The sequence below is a fragment of the Bos mutus genome, chromosome 16, assembly GCF_027580195.1.
Source record: "Bos mutus isolate GX-2022 chromosome 16, NWIPB_WYAK_1.1, whole genome shotgun sequence".
In the NCBI taxonomy this organism is placed as follows: Eukaryota; Metazoa; Chordata; class Mammalia; order Artiodactyla; family Bovidae; genus Bos; species Bos mutus.
The window spans coordinates 2833646-2855186 of record NC_091632.1 but is presented as its reverse complement, the minus strand read 5'-3'; the positions used below and the strand labels follow the sequence as shown (position 1 = coordinate 2855186).

The following is a 21541-nucleotide window of genomic DNA, read 5'->3' as shown; positions in this document are numbered from 1 at the left end:
ACCCAATCCTCTCTGCTGGCCACAAATGGGTGTGCCAAAGGCTTTGGAAAGCGATTGCAGCCCTGGAGGGTCACCTGCTGGGAGGCTGGGGGAGGGGTAAGTGTGCCCAGAGAGGCAACTTATTCAGTGATCCAGAAAATAGAGTAGATTCTTGTTTTTTTCTCCCTCTCTTCTCTCCTGTGCCCACTCTCCTCATCACCATCACCAGGGCTCCACTGTTCCTCTCTCCCTTCGAGATTTCCCATTCTTCTCTGCCTTCAATTGGAAGTTCCCTTAGAGACCCTCTGGCCAACTCCTTCTTACCCAGCCTCAGAATATGGAAGGGACTTGTTCCCACATCATGCCTGGTTGATGTCAGGGCCAGCCTTGGAGCCCTGTGCCTTGGTGCTGGATCCATGGCTACAGTCAACTAGGTCCTCCCTTTCAAAAGCATCTTCCCCCTGATTTTACAGTATTCAAATCAACAATGCACATAAATCGGAGTGCTCTCCACTCCATGGAGGAAGAAAGACACAACTGGGCCCCCCACCCCAAGGGCAGCCTGGGCCCCCAGTTCTCTCCCACCTGCACAGTTCAGTCTTGTTAAAGGCATCCTAGAAACAGGCATCTTCTGGGACCTTGCTCAACAGCTGATAAAGGGAACATTTTACTGTCAACATATCCTATTTCCCCCGCCCCTTTCCCGATACACAGCCTTAAGCAGAAAGAAAAAAATCTGAAATCTTTTTTAACTTCAGAAAGAGGGACTGAGTGAGCCATCAGGAAGCTCTTTCTGCTTCCGAGAACAGCAAACAGTAGGAAGAGTAACTCGGGGAGAATACGACATCTCTTGCAAGGGCTGGTCCTGGGTGGGTGGGGTGCGGCTCGGCCCGGGGGACCAGGGGCTGGCCGGCATAGCTCGCGCGGGTAATGGCTGCAGACCGGCCGCGGGGAGCGGAGGCGCCCCGAGAAGCCGGGCAGGTACTACCTAAATGTTTGGTGGCGAGGGCGAGGGCGAGGGGGCGGCGCACTGCCCTAGGTAATGATAGTCTGGGAGCCACGCGGGGGCTGCCCGTCGCGGTCGCGGCTACAAAGACAGCTCGGGGACCTCCCGCTTTCCTCCCCTGGGTACCGGCCCCACCCCGCCCCCTCCCCGCAGCCCCCCACCTTCGGCCCGCCTCGCCCCGCCCCCTCCGGGCCCAGCGCGCATGCTCTCTCCCCCCGCCGAGTAACCTGGAGATTTAAAAGCCGCCGGCTGGCGCGCTGGGGGCGGCGGGGGGGACGAGCCCGCGCGCGGCGGCCCCGGGTGACAGGCGCCCGCCTCGGCCAGGTAGGGGCGCGCCCGCCGCGCTCCGCGGGAAGGGTCCCGGCGCGGGGAGGGGCGCGGCGCTGCCGGGCTCCGCGGCGGCGCGTGTGTTGCGCCCTCGGGGAGGGGGCGGCTCGGTGGCCGTCCCGCGCCCGCGCGCTGGCTCCGCGAGTCCCGGGGGGTGTGACGGGCTGCAGGCTCCCGGGGCGCGCCCCTCGCCCTGCCGCGGGCGGGCTGCGGGGGCCCCCGCGGAGCCGCGCTTTCTCTCGCGGAGGCGGGCCAGGCTGGAGGCGCCGGGTCCCCCGCGTCCCCGACCGACCGGGCGGCGGGGCGGGCGGAGAGAGGCCCCTCCCTGGAGCCCCGGGTCTGGCCGACTGCGGGCGCAGCGGCCGCTCGCTCCGGTGGCCTTCTCCCGCGTCAGAGTTTTCTTTGGAAAGTTGCGTTTATTTTCTTCCCTTGTCTCGGCTTCACCGGAAAGGGGCAGGGTGAGTCACCGGGGCGCGCGCAGCCCGGGACCTGGGAGCCGAGGAAGGGGCCGACGGCCGGAACGCCGCGGGGTCCTCGGGCGCGGGCGGCTTGCCTGGGGGGAGTGAGGGGTTGTGAGGAGGGAAAGGGGGCTGAGCCCTTTCGCACGTCAGTCTCGGGGCTTGGCTCAGGGCCGAGAGCTGGGCTGCAGTGTGCGCGCCGTCCTGAGCCTCGGTTATCCGTCAGAAGAGGGGGGGAAAGAAAGGGCGTCCTTATCTTCGCCTCCCGGGCTCAGAGGTGCTGAAAATCCTGAGATCAGCCAACAGGTGTGCTGAGGTGGTCCCCGGGCACCCACCACAGCGTCGCAGGGCTCCGGGCCAGGCCTGCAGGGGAAGGCCCCAGGGAACTGCCGGGTCCCGTGGGTGAGGACCAGGTCTGCCCCGGTCCCCTGTGGTCCCCGGTGCTACATCACTGTGCGTTGACCTTGCCCTTGACCCCTGAATCGGTGTCTGCCTTCCTGACCGGCACTCTTGACCTGCTCCGCTTCCCGCCCTCCCCCGCCCCCCCGCCCCGAGGGCCACACCTCCCTATCTTTTTCCTCAGGGGCCAGACTGGAGGGTACAGTAGGGTTTGGCCCGGTGGGTACCTGGTGCAGACTTGTTCTTCAGCTGTAACACAGACCCCATCCCGGCGAAGCTGCCGTCTGCAGCTGGCCGCAGTCCGTGGACCAGGGCCTAAAGGGATCCTTGCTGGGCTCCCGAAAACGTTCTTCGGGGGCTTGATGAGGCCCTGGGGGGCTTCTGACTGCCTTTCCGGGCTCACTTCGAGAGGGACAGCCTTGGTGTTGGACGCCCCTGCGCGGAGGCCCGCCCGCAGGCTGGCGTGTTGGGGTGGGGAGGGCAGTGTAGGCTGCTGATTGCCCCAGCCTTCCCTATAGAGCAACTTCTTCCAGTGTGAGATTGCAAAGTTATTTGAGATCACAGCCAACAAATACGGGTCTCATCCTCCCATTCCTCCCTTATCTCCTCTCACCAGGCTTGTCCGAAACCAGGACTCTGTTCTAAAAGTGCCCAGAAAAATGGAACTTGAGTCCACAGGATGAATCTGAAGGTAAAAATACAGCTGTGAGTACAGCTGTGGACGTTCAGGCTCCAATTTAGTGCAGGCATGTTGGGGGTGGGAGTTTTTCTGTCTGCTCATGGAGTGTGCCCCTCCCGGCTCTGCGGTGTCCTTCAGGAGGATGAGGAGCTGCACAGTGATCCTCGGTGGCCACTGAGATACCTCCAGGCTGGGTGCTGGAGGGATAGCGTAAATACCTCTCTCTCAGCCTGGGCAGGGCTCTGGAGAGAAAAGGGAGAGAGGCCGGCTGTTCTTGAGGACTCTGAAAGGCAGATTAAGCTCTCATCAGGACTCTTGGAGCCTGAAACATAGTATCATAGATAACAAGCCAGATTGTCAGGTGTTTATATCCTGGCTGCTCCACAGGCTGAGGGATGAAGGGCAAGTTACGTAACATCTTTTAAGTCTCAGTATCCCTGGCTACAAAATGGACATGACAGTAATAATGAAAATTCCTACTCTGTAGCTTTGTTATTTATTAAATAATAATGGAGCAAATATAAATATATGTACACATCAGTTCAGTTCAGTCGCTCAGTCGTGTCTAACTCTTTGCGACCCCATGAACCACAGCACGCCAGGCCTCCCTGTCCATCACCAACTCCTATGTCTAAAATGTAGAAAGCACTCCAGCTTTATTAAACCATGCATACAGAGCACTGGACTGTGTGCCTGATAGGTAACAAGTGTCAGTTACAGGTAACTGGTGTTAACTATACCCACTGTATGCACACGTGTGCCCTAGTGGACAACAGCACCCACCCTGGGCCTCTGTTCTTGGGTTCTGCTGTAGACTTTGTTTCTTTGGGATCAAGGCCTTCTGTACTCTGGGGAGTCCGTATGACTAGTTAAGAGCCTGGGTTTGAATTCTGTTTCCTTTTATTTACTTATTTAGCTGCACTGGGTCTTGGGTGTGGCATGCAGGCTCTTTAGCTGTGGCATGTGGACTCTAGGTCCCTGACCAGGGACCGAACCTGGGCCTCCTGCACTGGGAGTGCAGAGCCTTAGCTGCTGGGCCACGAGGGAAGTCCCAGTCTTATTTCCTTTTGCACAAATTACTTCACCTATCTGTGCCTCAGCTTCCTCCTCTGTAAGATGAGGATAGCAGTACCTGCCTCGCAGTATTGTGAGGATTAAACAAGCTGACGATCTCAAGCTCTGAGCACAGCCACCGTGATAACGTCAGCTGCTATTGTTTGGTAGCGATGGAGGCAGTCCTTATGGTTCATGCTCAGGAACCAAAGTTTCTTAGCAAGGGAATTATACCGTATACAACTGTATGTAAGCTGTAAACGACACACTTGCAGTTGAACTTGTCCGGTGCAAAGAACACAGCAGGACTTGACGTCCTGGTGTCTTCCCTGTCAGTACTGTGCATGGCTTGTTTTTCGATCAGTCCAGAAACCCCTGCCCTGCCTGTTTCCTCAAGTTGGAAGAAAGTGCCATGAAATGATGAAGGTACAGTGCCTGAAAGGTTAAATGCCTTCTGTGCAGAGAAGACTTTTTTTGTTCTGGTTTTTAGAGAAACTGTGCGAGAGGAGGGAGGGTTCTGAAGTTACTGTTCTGCTCTGTCCTCCCGCCCCAGCCCTGGGAACCCTTTGCTTTCTGGTGTCAGGAAGAAAAACCCAGCCTGGCTTTCTGTATGTTAACAGTCCGGGGCCCTGTTTGCTGGATAGCAAGGGCGGAGGCTGGACCAGTTGGTACCAGGCCCAGTGTCTTGAACGGTGATGCCACTTGACTCCCAGCAGCAGAGCTGCAGCGTGGAGCTTTGTCCAGTGTATTGAGTGTCCCCGCCTGGGGGCAGGGGCTGGTGACAGAGCCATCACGGGATCGTCCTGATGGCTGACCAGAACTTCCTGTGTAAGCCCTTTTTGTGCTACACAGTCTGTGTTTCCTCCCCCACGGGAAGAAGTCCACATTTTGCCACTGACCCTTAACGACTTGTGGGCCTTCTTGCTTCTGATGTTGGAGACAAGCCTACCTCACCTGTTGGCCTTGGTTTCTGTGTCTGTAATGGAGATGATCGTATCCACCTTACAAGGGTACGGTAAGGATTAAATGAGATCACCATATTTAGCAAGGAGCCTGCACAGACCAGGTGCTTGGTACGTTTGTTCTTTTTGCCTTCTTTGTTAATTCTAGAGGTCATTCTCTCTAGGAACCTGGGATGAGCCAGCTGGAATGGAGTTTGGAGACCAGCCTCTGGTCTCATAGCCCGCAGTCCCTCAGTCATCAGATTCAGGCCAGATGAATGTCTAGGCAGACAGCATGCCCCCAGCAGCAGTCAGCCAGAGACAGACCCCCTTCCCCAGTGCTTTCTCTTATGCCCCCGCCTCCCTCGTCCCAAGCATACTTGAGTTAGCAAATAGCGTTCAAGCTGGGAGTGCCTGACCCATCCCTGGGAGTATGGCAATCTAGATTCCTGCTCCTGGCTCCTGTGGCTTAGAGCAGAGCACCTTCAGTGTACCTGGACACACTGGTCGGATCCCATCAGACAAGAACTCTGAATCAGCCGCACCTTTAAGGCCCTTGGTTGAGCACCTCCCTTGGCAGGGCCTGAGCAGGGACAATGCTCCTTGGTTTCTAGGAGCTGAAGGGCTGGTGGAGTGGGAGACAGGGAAGGACTACAAGTCAGAGACCAGGAGGACCATATCCATCACTCAGTGTCCAGTGAGTGTCATCAGGGTTTGGGAGAAAGGGGTCCTTGGCAGCTCGAGGTTCAGGTAGCCCTGGGGGACGTGGGGACTTTTGCTGGATAAGATTTAGGTGAAAGGGAGGGGAGGGCCAGGGGAGGTAACTGGAACATGATGGCTGCTTTGAAAATAAAAACAAGCCCAGTGCTGATGAATATCCCATGTCCCATGATTTGAGGTCTGGTATTCTTCCCGCCACACCTGACTCAGATCAGGTCAGTCGCTCAGTCGTGTCCGACTCTTTGCAACCCCATGAATCACAGCATGCCAGGCCTCCCTGTCCATCACCAACTCCCGGAGTTCACTCAGACTCACGTCCATCCAGTCAGTGATGCCATCCAGCCATCTCATCCTCTGTCGTCCCCTTCTCCTCTTGCCCCCAATCCCTCCCAGCATCAGTCTTTTCCAATGAGTCAACTCTTCACATGAGGTGGCCAAAGTACTGGAGTTTCAGCTTTAACATCATTCCTTCCAAAGAAATCCCAGGGCTGATCTCCTTCAGAATGGACTGGTTGGATCTCCTTGCAGTCCAAGGGACTCTCAAGAGTCTTCTCCAACACCACAGGTCAAAAGCATCAATTCTTCGGCGCTCAGCCTTCTTCACAGTCCAACTCTCACATCCATACATGACCACAGGAAAAACCACAGCCTTGACTAGACGGACCTCTGTTGGCAAAGTAATGTCTCTACTTTTGAATATGCTATCTAGGTTGGTCATAACTTTCCTTCCAAGGAGTAAGCGACACCTGACTGGGAAGGGGCTAAAAGGAGAGGCAGGTGCATATAGCAATCCCAGGCTCCCGTGGCGGTGTTTTATGGACATTGCCTTTTGTGCATAGTTCCTGCCTGCTGACTTTCACGGCTCAGCCTCCTCCAGGAACCCTGGAGAGCACGGAGCATGCACGCCTGCACCACCTCATGGTGCTTTGCCTGCATCTTGGCCCTTCTGAAGGGCGCTGGTGGGTTGTTTCCCAATCCCCAGCCCCTTCACAGCGGGGCTTGCACAGAGGGGGGCTCAGTGGTGGTGGGTGGGCAGGCTTTAGTCTCACTGACATTTCTCTGGGGGAGGTGAGGTTGTAATGAATGAGGCACACTCTCTTCAAAGGTGGGCAAACTCGGGCTCTTTAGCAGCAACAGAAAAAATGCCTCTTTCTTGGAGCCCCTCACACTCTGCTCACTGCTAAGGGGACTGTTTTGAAGAACACATCCCTAAGACTGAGTCCAGCCCAGAGCCCCCTCTGGTAAATGGGGCTGGTCACAGACCCTAGGATCAGTTCCCTTCAGTTCAGTCCCTCAGTCGTGTCCGACTCTTTGTGACCCCATGGACCGCAGCATGCCAGGCCTCCCTGTCCATCACCAGCTCCCGGAGTTTACCCAAACTCCAGCAGTCAGTCAGAGACAGACCCCCTTCCCCAGTGCTTTCCATTATGCCCCCGCCTCCCTCGTCCCAAGCATACTTGAGTTAGCAAATAGCATCCAGCCATCTCATCCTCTGTCGTCCCCTTCTCCTCCTGCCCTCAATCTTTCCCAGCATCAGGGTCTTTACAAATGAGTCAGCTCTTCGCATCAGGTGGCCAAAGTATTGGAGTTTCAGCTTCAGCATCAGGGCTGAAAGGGCCTCAGAGACCATTGAACTTGAGATCCAGGGGTGGGACCAGCACCATGGTCTAACTCCCGGGCCCAGGGCTCTCTGCTCCTTAGTAGGTCTGCCCAGACCTCCATGCCCTGGTCTCTTTCCTGTATCTGTCACCTTCTGAGGGAGGTCAAGCTCGGGGGTGGGGGTGGGGGGACAAGGATGTGTATGGCTGGGGAGAGCCGCCTGGTCTGGCTGGCTGGCAAAGTGCGAGTTCGCTGCAAGAGAGGCTGGTCAGGTTTCACTTTGCAGGGCTGTAGGGAGCAGGGGGAGGGGACTCCCCAGCAGCCTGAATGTGCCGCTTGCCCTTCTCCTGTGTTCCTCTCCCCCACCCCGGGCCAAGGGGTTCTTTGTGTACCACTACCCCCGCCTTGTAGGGAAGTGTTCATTGTGGCCCAAGTTGAGAAAGAATTTAGCTACTCTGCCAGGAACAGAGTCCAGCTCTGGGAGGGAGTAGGGGAGAGGTCAGTTCTGCCCCCAGATGGGTGGGTTACTCGGATCAGTTTCAGGTGACCGCTGACCCTTGGCACTCTATGTACTTGAGCACTGTGTAGGCAGGTAAAGGATGGGGTAAGTGTAGCTGGTGAACCCTTTTCCACCTGGTTCCTCTTGGCTCTCGGTGGTAGAGGACTAGGACTGCCCGGCCAGTGCCATGCGACATTGTTGGTGGGCACCGTCCATGGTGAGCACCCCACCTGGGGCCAGGGGGCAGGTGTGAGATCACATCGCCGTACAGTTGTAAAGAACTTGAGACAGCATCTAGACTAGCACTCATTTTACAGTGTGGAAACAGTCCCAGAGAGGTATTTCAGGATACACAGCTGTGAAAGTTGCTGAAACTGAACTACACTGTCCAGGCTCCTAGTTCAGAGCACTTTCTAGAATTCAGGAACAGTTTGAACTTTCCGTTCAACCGTTTTTTACCTGTGCAGCCTGGGCGTGTATTTCTCTGAACCTCTCCTTTCATCCTTGTGAAATAGGAATGTCAAATACTTTGTGGGATTGTGCAAATGGTATGAACTGGAGAAGATACATCAGGTACATGCAGACAACCTCCTGAACAGTCAGCAAGTGTCGGCCACTGTGATGATTTTCCGTGGCTGGGAACCACACTGTCCCCTAACTGGAAATGTCTACCCCAGCCTCCATTTCCCTTCGCAGCCTCCAGCACAGGCGCGTCTGCCCAGTGACCTCTCCTCACCTGCTGGGGCCAGCACCTGGGGAGGCATTTACATTCCTGGCATTCTTTGTGCCTTTGGGGGCCCCTGCAGGAGCCACGTGTGTGAGGGGGGTGGAAGCCGACGCAGAGCTGGTCCCCTTGCGACCTCTGCTGCTCCTGTTGGGAATGAGAGACCCCTTCCCACGTTTCTCCACAAGGAGGCCCAGTGCTGCATGAATTTGCAGGTCCTTGCTCTCACACACGGTGAGAGACGTTGGTGGTATTCATCTAAGCTTCCTCACCTGTCAAGTGGGTGCACTCATGCAACTGTCTCATCAAGCCAGTTGGAAGACTCAAACGCTTGGAAGGGCCCCTGGCATGTGGTAGACCTCAGTGTTAGCTGCTGTTGGTCATTGCAGATGAGGAAACTGAGGCTTAGGGAGGGCAGTGAACAAGGCCCTATAGTTACAGTGAGGTGCAGAGCTGGCAGGCGAACCCAGGTCAGGCTGATTGTCGAAACTTGGCCACCCTGGAGAACCCACTGGGATGTCTGGGTTGAAAGAGCTGCCAGTTGACTGTCTCCATCCGGACCGCACTGGGTCAAAGTGGTCCCGAGGGACCTTGGGTCGCCGCTGTTTGCAGGAGGGGCGTCTGATCCGGAGGCCGGCTGCCTGGCGTTAGGTGTGTGTCCGTTTTGACCGTCCCCATGGGGTTGCCAGGTGACTCTGGGAGGCGCGCTCGGCCTAGGCGGGCCCAGGTGAGGGTCGGCAGGCCCCGCCGCCCCGTGGCTGCATTGGCCGGGGGAGGTGGGCGGGCTCTGGGCCCCGGGTCCTTTCCCCTCCCCTCCCCCCGGCCTCCCCAGGCACTTGTGTGTCTCAGAGCCGGGTCTGGGGCTCTCAGGCAACAAAAGCGGCTTCCCTCCGCGCGCTGCCACCTGTTGGGTTTTCACACGTCGGGGGGAGTGGGGGGAGGGAGCCGCTGCCCTTTTCCCAGTGTCTGCGGCCGCCCCCCACCCCCAGCCCGGGGACTGGGGGTCTCTGCCTCCCAGCGTGGCGGGGCTCAGGGGCTGGGCGGGGAGAGGGCCGCAGCAGCTGGAAGGGGCCCGAGCGGGCAGGGGCCGGGGCGGCAGCCGAGGGGGAGTTTGACGGATTACTCTGCGGCCGAGAGGTCTCTCCCTAATCCCCCTTTGTGTCCCGGCTCGCAGCCCCGCGCTCGCTCTGACAAGCTGCTAAGCAGAAGGCTTCCCGTCCGAGCGAAGAAAAGGCGGCGCAGCAGGGCGGACGCTAAATCCCCGGCCCTGGGCCCGGGGGAGGCCGGGGCTGGGCTGCAGGAGGTGGGGGAGGGCCTTCTCTCTGCCGCGGCCGCAGCCCCGGGCCTCCCGCTCTGCGGCTGCATTCCGAGTGGGGCTCCGGCACGTCCTGGGGAGCCTAGGGGGTCGTGGGCCCTGGCTTCTTATGCAGATAGCTGTTGCCGGTGGTCGGGTCGGGGTTGGGGAGCAGACCCTTGCTTCTTTGGAAGTACACTTGAGCCTGGAGAATGCAGGCTGACGTGGGCTGGAAGGCGTGGGAGCTGCATGGAGGCTCCTCCCGCGTCCCCTTCTCCCTCGCTGCCCAGACAGGAGGAATTCCCACAGCCCAGCGGCCCAGGCAGAGAGGTTTGTCATGGTGGAAAGCTCGCCACCTCTCAAGCATGTTCATCTCCCATCTCCTGTCTGGCCAGCACAGGCTTTCTGGGGTGTCCTAAGGCTCCTGTGAAGAGCTCATTTTGGGGGTGCAGGGGGCTAGGTGTTACGAGGTAGGACCAAAGGTACTGGCCCCCTGGGTCTGAGGCAAGGGGCTGGGTGACCCCCCCCCCAAGAGGTTTTGGTGAGCTTCCAGAGCCATTCCCTGCCCACGACCCTAGAGGATCTGAGAGACGGCAATGTGGGGTGTGGCTCTGGGGTCCAGTCTGGTGTGGAGGAAACCGGGTCCCTCGTCCTGTGCGGTCTCGGGACCTCTACCTGTGGGATCCTTTGCACCTGCAGCCCCGGCCTGGGCTGGGGGGCATTAGGGAGCCTGGCCCGGGGTGACCCGACCCCTTTCTACTGCTGAGTCTAACCCTAACCCTGCCTCCTCCCCGTTTCCTTCTCTGCAGGGAGGGGCTCCCTGGCCTCGTGAGAAAGATGGCGGGCTCACACAGACCGCACGTCGCGGGGGGCTCGGGGTCAGGCCGGGGCTGGGGCCCTTTGATGCCTGGGCGATGTGGGGGCACCGGCCTGCATAAAGAGGCCACAGAGATGCCGCCCCCAGCCCACTCCCTCGGCCTCTGTCGTCCGCGGGGGCCGCCTGCTACCCCAGCCCCACCTCGCCGGAGGGGTGGCAGGAGCCCCTTTGAACGGCCTCAAAGGCCTCTTTATGCGTCCCTCCACACTCCCTTCCTGGAGGGGCCTTCCCACCCACCCCCCCACCAGCCTCCTCCAGCCCTCTGAGTTTTGGAGAGAAAGTTCAGGCCAAGTTTCACTCCTGTTGCTCAGTTGCACTTCCGTACTCCCTGCTGAGGCCTAACCTGAGAGGGGCCAGGGAGACAGGGGTGCCCTCCAGCCCAGGACCTTCTGCCATCCGCTCAAACCCCTGGCTGAGCCCTTAGGAGCCGCCCTCTGGGGGTCATGCTGGAGTCTCCTTGGGGTGTCTGGGCGTGGGGGCAGCACTTAGGTCCTGCTGTCCCTTCCACCTCCCACCCCGGGCTGCTGTCCGTGAGTTGTTCTTTAGATAAACGTTTCCCAGGCTCCTCTGCTAGAGTGGGTGCTGGAAAGCTGCATTGGTGCCTATAGCCCGCTCTGGGAGTGTGGCACCCGGAGTGTTTGGGTATCTGGAGCTGGGCAGGTAAAATGCAGGTTCACCCTCCATCTAAAGGGCTTGAGCTCTGGGGCAGAGGTCCCTAAAGCTTTCCAGAAGTCTTGGGGTTCCTTCAGCTTCCTTGCTGTCCTGTCATCCAGGATCTGGAAGGAAGGGGGGAAACAGTTGGACCTCGAGAGGGACTTGTTCTCCTAGAGGTCTTCCGTTCCTGTGCACAGGGTCAGCCCCCTTTCCCTCGTCTTCCCGCCCCCTCGCCACCAGGTGAGCTCCTCTGGTTGGGTCCAGGAGCCGTGGGGAGGAGGATGAGTCAGAAGCGTCTCTGAGGCTGGAGGGTGGAGGGTGGAGGCGTGGAGTGGACCCTGCTGCCCTGCCTGTGTCCCTGAGGACGCAGGGGGCTCTGAAAGCGGGGGGACCTATCGGGAGTCGTCACTTTCAAGCTTTAGGGAGAGGTGTTCCTTGGGATGCAGATGGGAGCGGGAGGCAGGAAGGTGGTGACAGACTGCCTGTCCGAGCCTGGGCCCTGGGCTCTTCTGTGTCTAGAAGGCTCCGGGAGGACCACTGGTGACTAGAGTTGGTACTGTGGGAGTCCTCCTCTAGCTTCCTCCTCCTGAGGGCTGAGGTGGGGGTCCTCCTCTAGCTTCCTCCTCCTGAGGGCTGAGATGGGAGTCCTCCTCTAGCTTCCTCCTCCTGAGGGCTGAGATGGGAGTCCTCCTCTAGCTTCCTCCTCCTGAGGGCTGAGATGGGAGTCCTCCTCTAGCTTCCTCCTCCTGAGGGCTGGGGGGGTCCTCCTCTAGCTTCCTCCTCCTGAGGGCTGAGGTGGGAGTCCTCCTCTAGCTTCCTCCTCCTGAGGGCTGACGGGGGGTCAAACGGGAGGCTGGGGCACTGGGGAACGGTAAGGAAAAGAAAGAGGGGCTTTGGAAGGGAGGGTGTTCTCATGGGCTTGGGCGTCTCTTGGGCAGTTCCGGGCTGGGGAGAGTCTGGGGTGGCAGGGGTGCCCAAGAGAGGGAGACCAGGCTCAGCACCCTGAGTGCAGAAGCAGCAGGGCTGGGTGCCCACCTCCTCCCCAGGAATCCCTCAGCTGGCCCAGGCCCTGGTCCTGGGCACAGCGCCTCCAGAGGGTGGAAAGAGGAGCCAGGCATGGGAAGGATTGCCTCTGGAGGGTGGAGAGAGGAGCCAGGCATGGGAAGGATTGCCTCCTGAGGGTGGAGAGAGGAGCCGGGCATGGGAAGGATTTCGTCCTCCTCAGTCCTGGCTGTGGGGAGCTGAACCGAAGGAGGGAGGGAGGCAGGGGGGTTGCTTGATAGTTGCTGGAGAGCTGCAATTTATTCTAAACAATCGGGGCAAACCAGGGTTTGGGAATGGGTGCCGGATGTGGGTGAGGCCGGGTCTGATAAAGTCTCTGTTTGCTCAGGGAGGACCTGGTCCCTTAAAGCCCAGGGCAGGGGAGTCCCCAGGGTGGGGAATGGAAGGGGCTGGAAGCCTTTAGACCCAGAACCCTTCCCTCCAGGTCAGACAGCACTGCCCCCTGGTCTCCATGGCCCCCCGCTTTCCTCCTGGGGTTGCCATGGCAGTGCAGGGACTGGGGAGAACTCGAGCGGAACCCACAGCCCCCAGCTAAGGGTGCTTTCTGGTCCCCCAACCCACTCTGGCGACCACATGGGTCCGTGTTTCACGTTTCTCCCATGCCATCCCCATAGCAGTCCGTGTCTCTTTCCAAAGTGGATGGTCTGGGTCTGAGTGGCTCTTGGAGGAGGAGGCTGCTGGTTGTCCAGCCTCGTGTGAAGTCCCTTTCTTCCTGGGCTACAAGTTGCACAACCCCAGCAGGCAGTTACGGGATGGACACTTCTTAGCCAGCACTGACCGCATCTGATTTCTTTGTGGCGCAGCGCAGACAGCACCTGCAGCATGCTTTGTAATGCACAGGCCCTGCGGGGCTTCGTGGTGTTAGATAAGGAAGCAGACGCTGAGATCGGAAGAGGGCACGGTGCTCCGGGAATGCGCTCGGTGGGGACAGGGGCTGGAGCCAGGCTCTCGGCCGTGAACCTTGCACTGCAGTAGTGCTTTTCAGCAGCGTTTGTGGCGCTGAGTCAGTGAGACTGGAGAAGGCACTCCAGGCTCCAGCCACGAGTGGCCTGAGGCTCTCTGTCCACCTGTCTACCCACCACGGGATGATGACAGGTTAGGGGACCAGGGCTCCCCTCTCTGCCTTCTCTGTGCAGCTGACTTGGTTTTCCCTCTTCTGTGGTCACTTGTAAACAGAATGGACTGAAGTGGGTGCAGTGGTCGGGAAGCAAGACCTAGAGGCCCACTGCCCGAGGGGCTGGGGACCAGGGTGGGTCTTCCCTGCTGGGATCTCTGAGCAGAAGGCCCAACGGAAAGGGCTGCGGGGATTTCTGGGCCAAGAGGGGAGCCGCCCCGGGGTCACTGGCATCATCACAGTGGCTGCCAGGTGGTGAGGCTGGGACCTGGGAGCAGCCCCCCAGTCCCCTGATAGTTGGGCAGCTTACACGGGAATGCTTCTTCCCCATGGCCACTGAGCATGGAGAGAAACTCAAGAGGGATTTTCAGGCTGAGGTTCTTCCAGGGGAGTGCTTTTCAAATGGTTTCAATGACAGGCTCAAACCCAACCCAAGAAACCACAGCCTTTTCTCTTCTCCTTGTCCTCCTCCTTGGGGTGGTAGTTTGGTGCAGCTTGGCTTGTGGCCAGGCAATGTGAAATAGGAAGTGTGATCTTAACAAAGGGGAATTGAACAGCCCAGCTTTGGCAAGTGGAGAGAGAAAAACAAACCGGGCCTTGCAGAGGGTCTCCAGGGGCACCTTGATAACAGTGCCTGGGGAACTGGGAATTCAGCTGGTTTGACTTTTTTTTTTCCCCCTCCCTTCTATACTAGGAAACAAGGGAAGTTGCAAAGATTTCAAAACAGAGAATTACTAACATCTAGTAGCCTCTGGAGTGTACTGAGGTTTAAATATCATGTTTACCTTATTAATTAGGTCAACCTTAAGCTAATATGAACATGCACTTCCTGCCTGCACAATAGGGGGTGGCTCCTGGGTGTCAGGGCCACGCCATCAGCCCGGGGGGTGAACCAGATTCAGAGTTCAGAGTGAATCCTAGAGCTTAGGTTCCCGGAACTTAATGCTCTGTGTTTGTGACTGTCCCTGCCCTTTTAGGATCGAGTGTTGACATCTGTACCCTGCCGAGGCCCCCCACGATGACAGGCGGTTAGCATGGCTGAGAAACCAGACCTGCACAGTGGGCCTGCAGGAGTGGGTTTCTGGCTGAGTCCTCGGCGGTCGGTGGCAACCAGGAGAGGCCTCGGCGTCTGCAGCAAGGCGGAGACGGAGCCATTCTGGAGCGTGTGAGCGGGCCAGAGCCCCACTTGCCCGGTCCAGCATGGTCCAGAGGCTGTGGGCAGGCCGCCTGCTGAGGCATCGGAAGGCCCAGCTCCTGCTGGTCAACCTGCTGACCTTCGGCCTGGAGGTGTGCCTGGCGGCGGGCATCACCTACGTGCCACCCCTGCTGCTGGAAGTGGGGGTGGAAGAGAAGTTCATGACCATGGTGCTGGGTGAGTCACTGCATCCTCTTCCCCTCCTGCTCCAGAGACAGGCCTCCCAGGGAAGGAAGGCACCAGCGCCTCTACCCAGAAGGTGCCTGCTGCCCCTTAGCCAGGGGGTCAGTGCTGCTGAACAGAGGGCTGACCCTGCGCCGAGGGGCTCCGAGAGAAAGAGGAGGACAGGGCCGTTCCCTGGTTACCTCTGTGTCCCAGGCCCCTACACATGTACAGCCCCCTGAGACGTGGAGAAACTGCCTCATCAGTTTGCAATTCAGACCTGTGGCCTCATCCAACTCCTGCAATAACGCTTTGAGGTTACCCATTTCAGAGAGAAGACAGTGGAGGCTAATGAGAGATTAGGTGACTTAGCCCAGCTGTACTGCTAACTTAGCTATGGATAAATTGGGTTGGGGTTCCCCCCACAACCAGCAAGGGCTCTTTCTGGCCCCCAGGGCAGGGGCTGGGCTCCTGGCTGGAGACGAATTCTGCGAAAGCCACAGAAGGCGAATGGGCACCATCGTTTGGTGGTGACCAAGCAAACGGTCACTTCCTTCACTCCCAGGAAGAGGGGTCTGTCGGGATGGCAGGGTCGGGGTCAGCCTGCCTGTTGAAACCCTGCCTCCCGCCCTCCCTGGCTCCGTGCCCGTGCAACTTATCACTGACCGGCTGCTTCATGCCTCAGTCTTAACATGGGGCGTTAGTGATCCCAGTTGTGAGGCATGTGTCGGGGTCCGGTGAAGTGGTTAGCACAGCACCAGTGCGGAGTGGGCCCTGCATGCGATGTCGTCGCCGCGTCCCTCCTTCTCGAGGAGGTTGGTCCCCGTCCCCCGCCCCTCCTGAGCCCTGGCCTTTCGCTCACACTCCTCGCCCTTCTTGCAGGCATCGGTCCGGTGCTGGGTCTGGTCTCGGTCCCGTTGCTTGGCTCGGCCAGTGACCACTGGCGCGGGCGCTACGGCCGCCGGAGACCCTTCATCTGGGCCCTGTCCCTGGGCGTCCTGCTGAGCCTCTTCCTCATCCCGAGGGCCAGCCGGCTGGCGGGGCTGCTGTGCCCGGACGCCAGGCCGCTGGAGCTGGCGCTGCTGATCCTAGGCGTGGGGCTGCTGGCCTTCTGCGGCCAGCTGTGCTTCACACCCCTGGAGGCCCTGCTCTCTGACCTCTTCCGGGACCCGGACCACTGTCGCCAGGCCTTCTCCGTCTACGCCTTCATGATCGGCCTCGGGGGCTGCCTGGGCTACCTCCTGCCCGCCATCGACTGGGACGCCAGCGCCCTGGCGCCCTACCTGGGCACCCAGGAGGAGTGCCTCTTTGGGCTGCTTGCTCTCATCTTCCTCACCTGCGTGGCAGCCACGGCATTCGTGGCCGAGGAGGCGGCCCTGGGCCCAGCCGAGCCTGCGGAAGGGCTCTCCGCCCCCTCGGTGCCGCCCTGCTGCCCAGGCCGCACCCGCCTGGCCCTGCGGAGCCTGGGTGCCCTCTGTCCTTGGCTGCGCCGGCTCTGTTGCCGCACGCCCCGCGCCCTGCGCCGGCTCTTTGTGGCGGAGCTGTGCAGCTGGATGGCATTCATGACGTTCACGTTATTTTACACAGACTTCGTGGGCGAGGGGCTGTACCAGGGCGTGCCTGGGGCTGAGCCAGGCACGGAGGCCCGCAGACACTATGATGAAGGTAAGGCCTTGGCTGTCCGGGGGGGCTGCTGTGGGAGCTGCCCTCCAATGGATGTTCGGGCATAGGGAGACGCCCACAGCCTGGGCATCTGGGCCCCGATTTCCCCACCTGGAAAATGGGCCAGCGTGCAGGCTGCATATGCAGTTGCTGAGGGAGAAGAGCAGCAGGTTGGCTGCAACCTCAGCGGAGCCTCGGGCTGTTTGTCAAGTTTTGATCAGTCATTGCCCCAACCTGGCGGATGGAGAGGCTGAGCTTATTTCAGGTCCGGAGGCCGGGCCGAGGTCTGCCTGGCCCCACGTTCTGTGTGCGCTCTGCGCCGCCGCTGCCGTGGCCACGCCTTGCAGCTCAGGTGTCCCAAACTCTTCCTTTGGAGGCCCTGGCGGGGCTGTCTTGGCCCCCTCCTGGAAGCTGAGTGCTCTGAGCCCTCAGAACGGCTTCCTTGGCCCTTGGCCAGTGGCTGTGATCACTTTCCCTAATCTAGACTCCTGCTGCTTGGGGTGGGTGCGGGGTGCTGGGTGCGGGTCTGGCAATAGCGGGTCTTGGGCAGCAGGGACCAATGCTCCTGGTTCCGAGTGCCCTGTGCCCCTGTGCTGAGCCTTCTCCCAACTACGTCTCATGGCCTTTCCCCCTCCACCCCCAGAGGTCCGGATGGGCTCAGGGACTGGTGCTCCTGGTTCCGAGTGCCCTGCGCCCTGTGCTGAACCCTCTCCCCAGCCCCATCTCATGGCCTCTCCCCCTCCACCCCAGGGGTCAGGATGGGCTCAGGGTCCGGATGGGCTCAGAGACCGGTGCTCCTGGTTCCGAGTGCCCTGCGCCCTGTGCTGAGCACTGTCCCCACCCCCTCTCATGGCCTTTCCCCCTCCACCCCCAGGGGTCCGGATGGGCAGCCTGGGGCTGTTCCTGCAGTGCGCCATCTCCCTGCTCTTCTCCCTGGTCATGGACCGGCTGGTGCAGCGGTTCGGCACCCGGGCAGTCTACCTAGCCAGCGTGGTGGCCTTCCCTGTGGCGGCTGGCGCCACGTGCCTGTCCCGCAGCGTGGCGGTGGTGACCGCCTCGGCTGCCCTCACCGGCGTCACCTTCTCTGCCCTGCAGATCCTGCCCTATACGCTCGCCTCCCTGTACCACCGCGAGAAGCAGGTACTCAGCGGAGCCGGGGGAGGGAGGGCTGACCTAGCAGTCTGGAGCCAGGGTCTGGCCAGAGAAGCTGGAGGAGGAATTCTTTGACGGGAGAGGAAGCCTGTTGTGGTCCCAGGGCCAGAGACCTGGGCTGCGGAAGGAGGGTGTAGATAAGATTCTGGGAATGACATCCTGATGTCAGGATTATAAAGCCCTTCAAGTGGATGATTGCAGGAAATGTGAAATCCTCTGGAAATCCTGAAGAAGCAGGCTAGTCAAAGTCCTCAGTCTGGGTTGCAGTGTTCTGTGCAGAAGCAGGGGGCTGGATCAGATGACCTTTGGGGCACCTAGCTTCCGCAGCCTGTGAGTGGGAAAGGCCTGGCGTGGGCCTTGTCCAGGGAGAGACCTGGTTACTGACCTTGCTCTGGTCTCAGACAGGGAAGGCTCCCGACTCCTCCCTCCCCTCTTTCAGTTTATCTTCCTTTTCCTGCCTCCCTCCTTTGCCTCGTCCGCTTCCCCCACCCCCACGGTGGATCTCTCAGAGCCTGAGGCCCCTGCCACTGCTCGCCTGGGCACTGTGTAAGTCGGGGGACCTCCTCCCTGCTTAGCCCCCCTCTAAGCAGTGGCGATGGCACCCCACTCCAGTACTCTTGCCTGGAAAATCCCATGGACAGAGGAGCCTGATAGGCTGCAGTCCATGGGGTCACGAAGAGTCGGGCACGACTGAGCGACTTCACTTTCACTTTTCACTTTCATGCATTGGAGAAGGAAATGGCAACCCACTCCAGTGTTCTTGCCTGGAGAATCCCAGGGATGGGGGAGCCTGGTGGGCTGCCCTCTATGGGGTCGCACAGAGTCGGACACGACTGAAGCGACTTAGCAGCAAGCAGCCCCTCCAGGAGCCTCCTCCTGTGGGAACCTTCTGAGCCAGGCTGTGTGGTCACCTCTGTGACCTCCACTAGCCTCACTGAGCTGCAGCCCTGTTGCAGAGTTCTGTCCAGGGGTGTCCCAAGAAAAAAGAGACTCAGCCTGCTGTCATAGGGCTTCCAAACTGCAGGGGAGACCTGTTCTGCCCCTTGCAGGCCACGGGTGAGGAAACACCTAGCTGGGGGGCGTGTTAACCCAATCGGTAGCTGCAGGGGTGGGTGTGGGTGGGGGAACCTGACCCCCGCGGCCCCTGTGGGTGCCGATGACCTTTATCAGCCTCCAGTCTCTCCTGCGCTGACTGGGGGCTCAGGCTGGCGTCCAGGGGCCAGCCTTGGACACGTGCCAGGAAATGTGCTGCGGTTGGTCTTCCCCTAGACTGGGGAGCACGTCTGTCCCCAGGGCAGGGCGGCCGGCTGGGGCAGGGTCCCGGGCACCGTTGGCCCCGTGCTGCCTGCCCGCCTCCTCCGCTTCCTGGCAGCACACGAGCCTTGGCTAGAGCTCCGCCGCGGTCTCCCGGCTCTGATGCAGCCGACCCTGAGAACGCGGTGTTCCAGGCACGCGTGGGCCCTGGGACGGCTGTCACACGGGCCTTGTCCTCAGATGGGAGGCTCTGGGGCGTCCCAGGCAGGGCAGGGGCAGGCCGTGGTTGTCCCCGGCAGACGGTGAGACGGACAGGACGGCTCCTACAGGAGCACATCCAGGCCATGGGAGCCAGGACGGGTGTTCCTCTCTTCTCCAGGCTGAGTCTGAGGACCCTGCCTGGCCCAGGCTGGGGCCACAGACCTCACAGGAGGGCAACAGCTGCAGCCTGGGCCTAGGCCCCGCAGCGGGCACATCTCTGTGTGGGGGTCGACGGTTTCCGGTGGCAGGTGGCAGGGGCCGGGAGGAGGAGGCCGGGAAGGAGCGTGCGGTTCGGGCGGCGGACCTCACCTGTGTTCCTCCGCTCCGCCGTGTCTCTCTGCCCGCCTGTCTTCCTTCTCCTGTCTTTCCTTTTACCTTGGGGTTCTGTTCCCCTCCGAACTGGCAGTACTGAGTGCATCTGCCATGCTGATTTGAGGAGAGGCTGGAGGAGACCTCGACATGTGGTTTCAGGGGTCCCCTTCCGGGCCCCCGACCCCCACTCCCGAGGAGACTCCTCGCAGGAGACGCAGACCACGCCGGGGTCTGCCCAGTTTTCTGCCCTGCTCCCGATTTTCATTGAGGCCCTTTGCTGGCTTCCTCTCGGCCCTGAGTTGAAGGCCTGGGCCGGTTCTCACAGCTGGGGGACCCCGTGTCTGGGTGCTGACCTGTCCTGGTGTGTCCCCCTCCCCTCCCCCAGGTTTTCCTGCCCAAGTACAGAGGAGACGACGGAGGCGGTGCCGGCGAGGATGGCGTGATGACCAGCTTCTTGCCGGGCCCCAAGGCTGCATCCCCCTTCCCTCACGGACACGGGGGGCCTGGCGGCCTGCTGGCAGCCCCGCCCGCTCTCTGCGGGGCCTCCGCCTGCGAGGGCTCCGTGCGCACCACGGTGGCTGAGCCACCGGAGGCCAGGGCAATCCCGGGCCGAGGCATCTGCCTAGACCTGGCCATTCTGGACAGCGCCTTCCTGCTGTCTCAGGTGGCCCCGTCTCTGTTTATGGGCTTCATCGTTCAGCTCAGCCAGTCCGTCACTGCCTACATGGTCTCGGCGGCAGGCCTGGGTCTGGTTGCCATTTACTTTGTCACGCAGGTAGTATTTGACAAGAGTGATTTGGCCAAATACTCTGTGTAGGGTGCTCACCAGGCACGGAGGGCGGAGGGCCTGCCTCCTGGTCCGGCTCTCCCTGCTCAGCCTCCTGGGGCCGGGGTTGGCCTTGCCCTTTCTGCTGCTGCCAAAGTGGTTGGTGTGGCTCTCCGCTGCCTCCTGGTGGCAGCGAGGTGCTTCTTCCCTCCCACCTCTTTCCCTCCCAGCCCTAAGCTAGTCTTGGCTGGCTTGGTAGCTCTTCAGAAGGCTTCAGTCTGGACTTCTTCAAGGGGAGAAGGGCAGGGCATTTAAGTAAGTCCACGCACTGGAATGCAGGACTCTGCCCAGGGATCACCCAGGCTCAAGGTGGACAGCTAGTGTCCTGGTCAAGATACACCCAGTGAAGGGATTGGGGTAAATCCCAAATTTGAGTAAATGCAACCACCTGTTCTGGCACCAAGGGCCTTTATCCTGTAGGTTCTCCCATCGTCGCTCCTGCGTGGGAGTTTCTGCTGTGAGACTCTGCAGGATTTGCAAGTACGAAAAGGACTTGGGGGGAGCACAATCCTGAGTGGTGAAGGCAAGCTGCCCCGCCCTCCAGCACCCCCTTTCTGCTATTCCCCCTCTCCTACACTTAGGACTTTGCTTGTTGGCCCCTGTGGTGCCATCACAGGGACCCTGGTCTTTAAATATTTAACTTATTTATTTAAGTAGAAGGAGAATCAAGGTGTCTAGGAGTTGGGTAGGATGAGATCCTCGGTGACTAGGTCCCCTGAGATGGTTGGTTATTGGGTTGAGGGTTGCCAGAATCTCCTTCTCCTGGAGGGATTGGTCTGGCCCCCAAACTGCCTAACCTTGACCTTGCAAACTCCACTCACCCCAACTGATATCCCAGCTCCTGGTACCCGAGGTGGGGAGGGCTGGGGAATGTGAAGGGTGGGGCTCCAGGTCTCAGCAGCCTCCCTAGCACCCCCCACCCCATGATCCTGCCAGCCCCCAAACCCCCAGCCTAGGGGGGCCTAGGACTGGGACTAGGCCTCCAAGCCTAGGACTTGGGCCTAGGACTGGGCCTCCAAGCCCACCTTTCCTCCCCCGCTCCACAGCCCCCTCCTTGGGGCTGTTTTGGGACCAGAAGCACAAAGTGTGGCTCCTTGAGCCTCTATCCGTCTCAGCCCCCAGGGCATATCTGTGCTTAAGAACTCTAGCGCAGAAACTCAGGAGCACCCCCTGCCTGGGCTAAGGAGGTCTTATCTCTCTGGGGGTTTAAGTGCCGTTTGTAATAATGTCACGTCTTATTTATTTAGCGGAGTAAATATTTTATGCTGTATGTGAGCAATCAGAGTATAATGTTTATGGTGATGAAATTAAAGCCTTCTTCTATGTTTCATC

The 21541-nt window shown here is 59.8% G+C and overlaps 1 protein-coding gene across 3 annotated transcripts; it reads left to right on the top strand.

The window, feature by feature from the left end:
* Positions 1 to 1201: 1201 nt before the first annotated feature.
* SLC45A3 (solute carrier family 45 member 3) lies at positions 1202 to 21233 on the top strand. 3 transcript variants are annotated; one of them, XM_070384573.1, is made up of 5 exons: positions 1202 to 1309; positions 14363 to 14757; positions 15625 to 16407; positions 17279 to 17544; positions 19769 to 21233. In XM_070384573.1, the coding sequence occupies exons 2-5, from the start codon at positions 14586 to 14588 to the stop codon at positions 20198 to 20200; spliced, it is 1653 nt and encodes a 550-aa protein (XP_070240674.1). In that variant the 5' UTR covers positions 1202 to 1309; positions 14363 to 14585; the 3' UTR covers positions 20201 to 21233. The 3 variants fall into 3 exon arrangements, with proteins under 3 accessions (XP_070240674.1, XP_070240676.1, XP_070240675.1); XM_070384575.1 differs by lacking the exon at positions 1202 to 1309 and adding an exon at positions 1373 to 1770; XM_070384574.1 differs by lacking the exon at positions 1202 to 1309 and adding an exon at positions 1919 to 2860.
* Positions 21234 to 21541: the final 308 nt, after the last annotated feature.

Excerpts from the sequence above, each read along its gene's own strand:
- SLC45A3 (XM_070384573.1), top strand. The coding sequence starts at position 14,586 with ATGGTCCAGAGGCTGTGGGCAGGCCGCCTGCTGAGGCATCGGAAGGCC. Across the intron at positions 16,408-17,278 it reads CCGCAGACACTATGATGAAG|GGGTCCGGATGGGCAGCCTG; the intron begins GTAAGGCCTTGG and ends CTCCACCCCCAG. Across the intron at positions 17,545-19,768 it reads TGTACCACCGCGAGAAGCAG|GTTTTCCTGCCCAAGTACAG; the intron begins GTACTCAGCGGA and ends CCCCTCCCCCAG.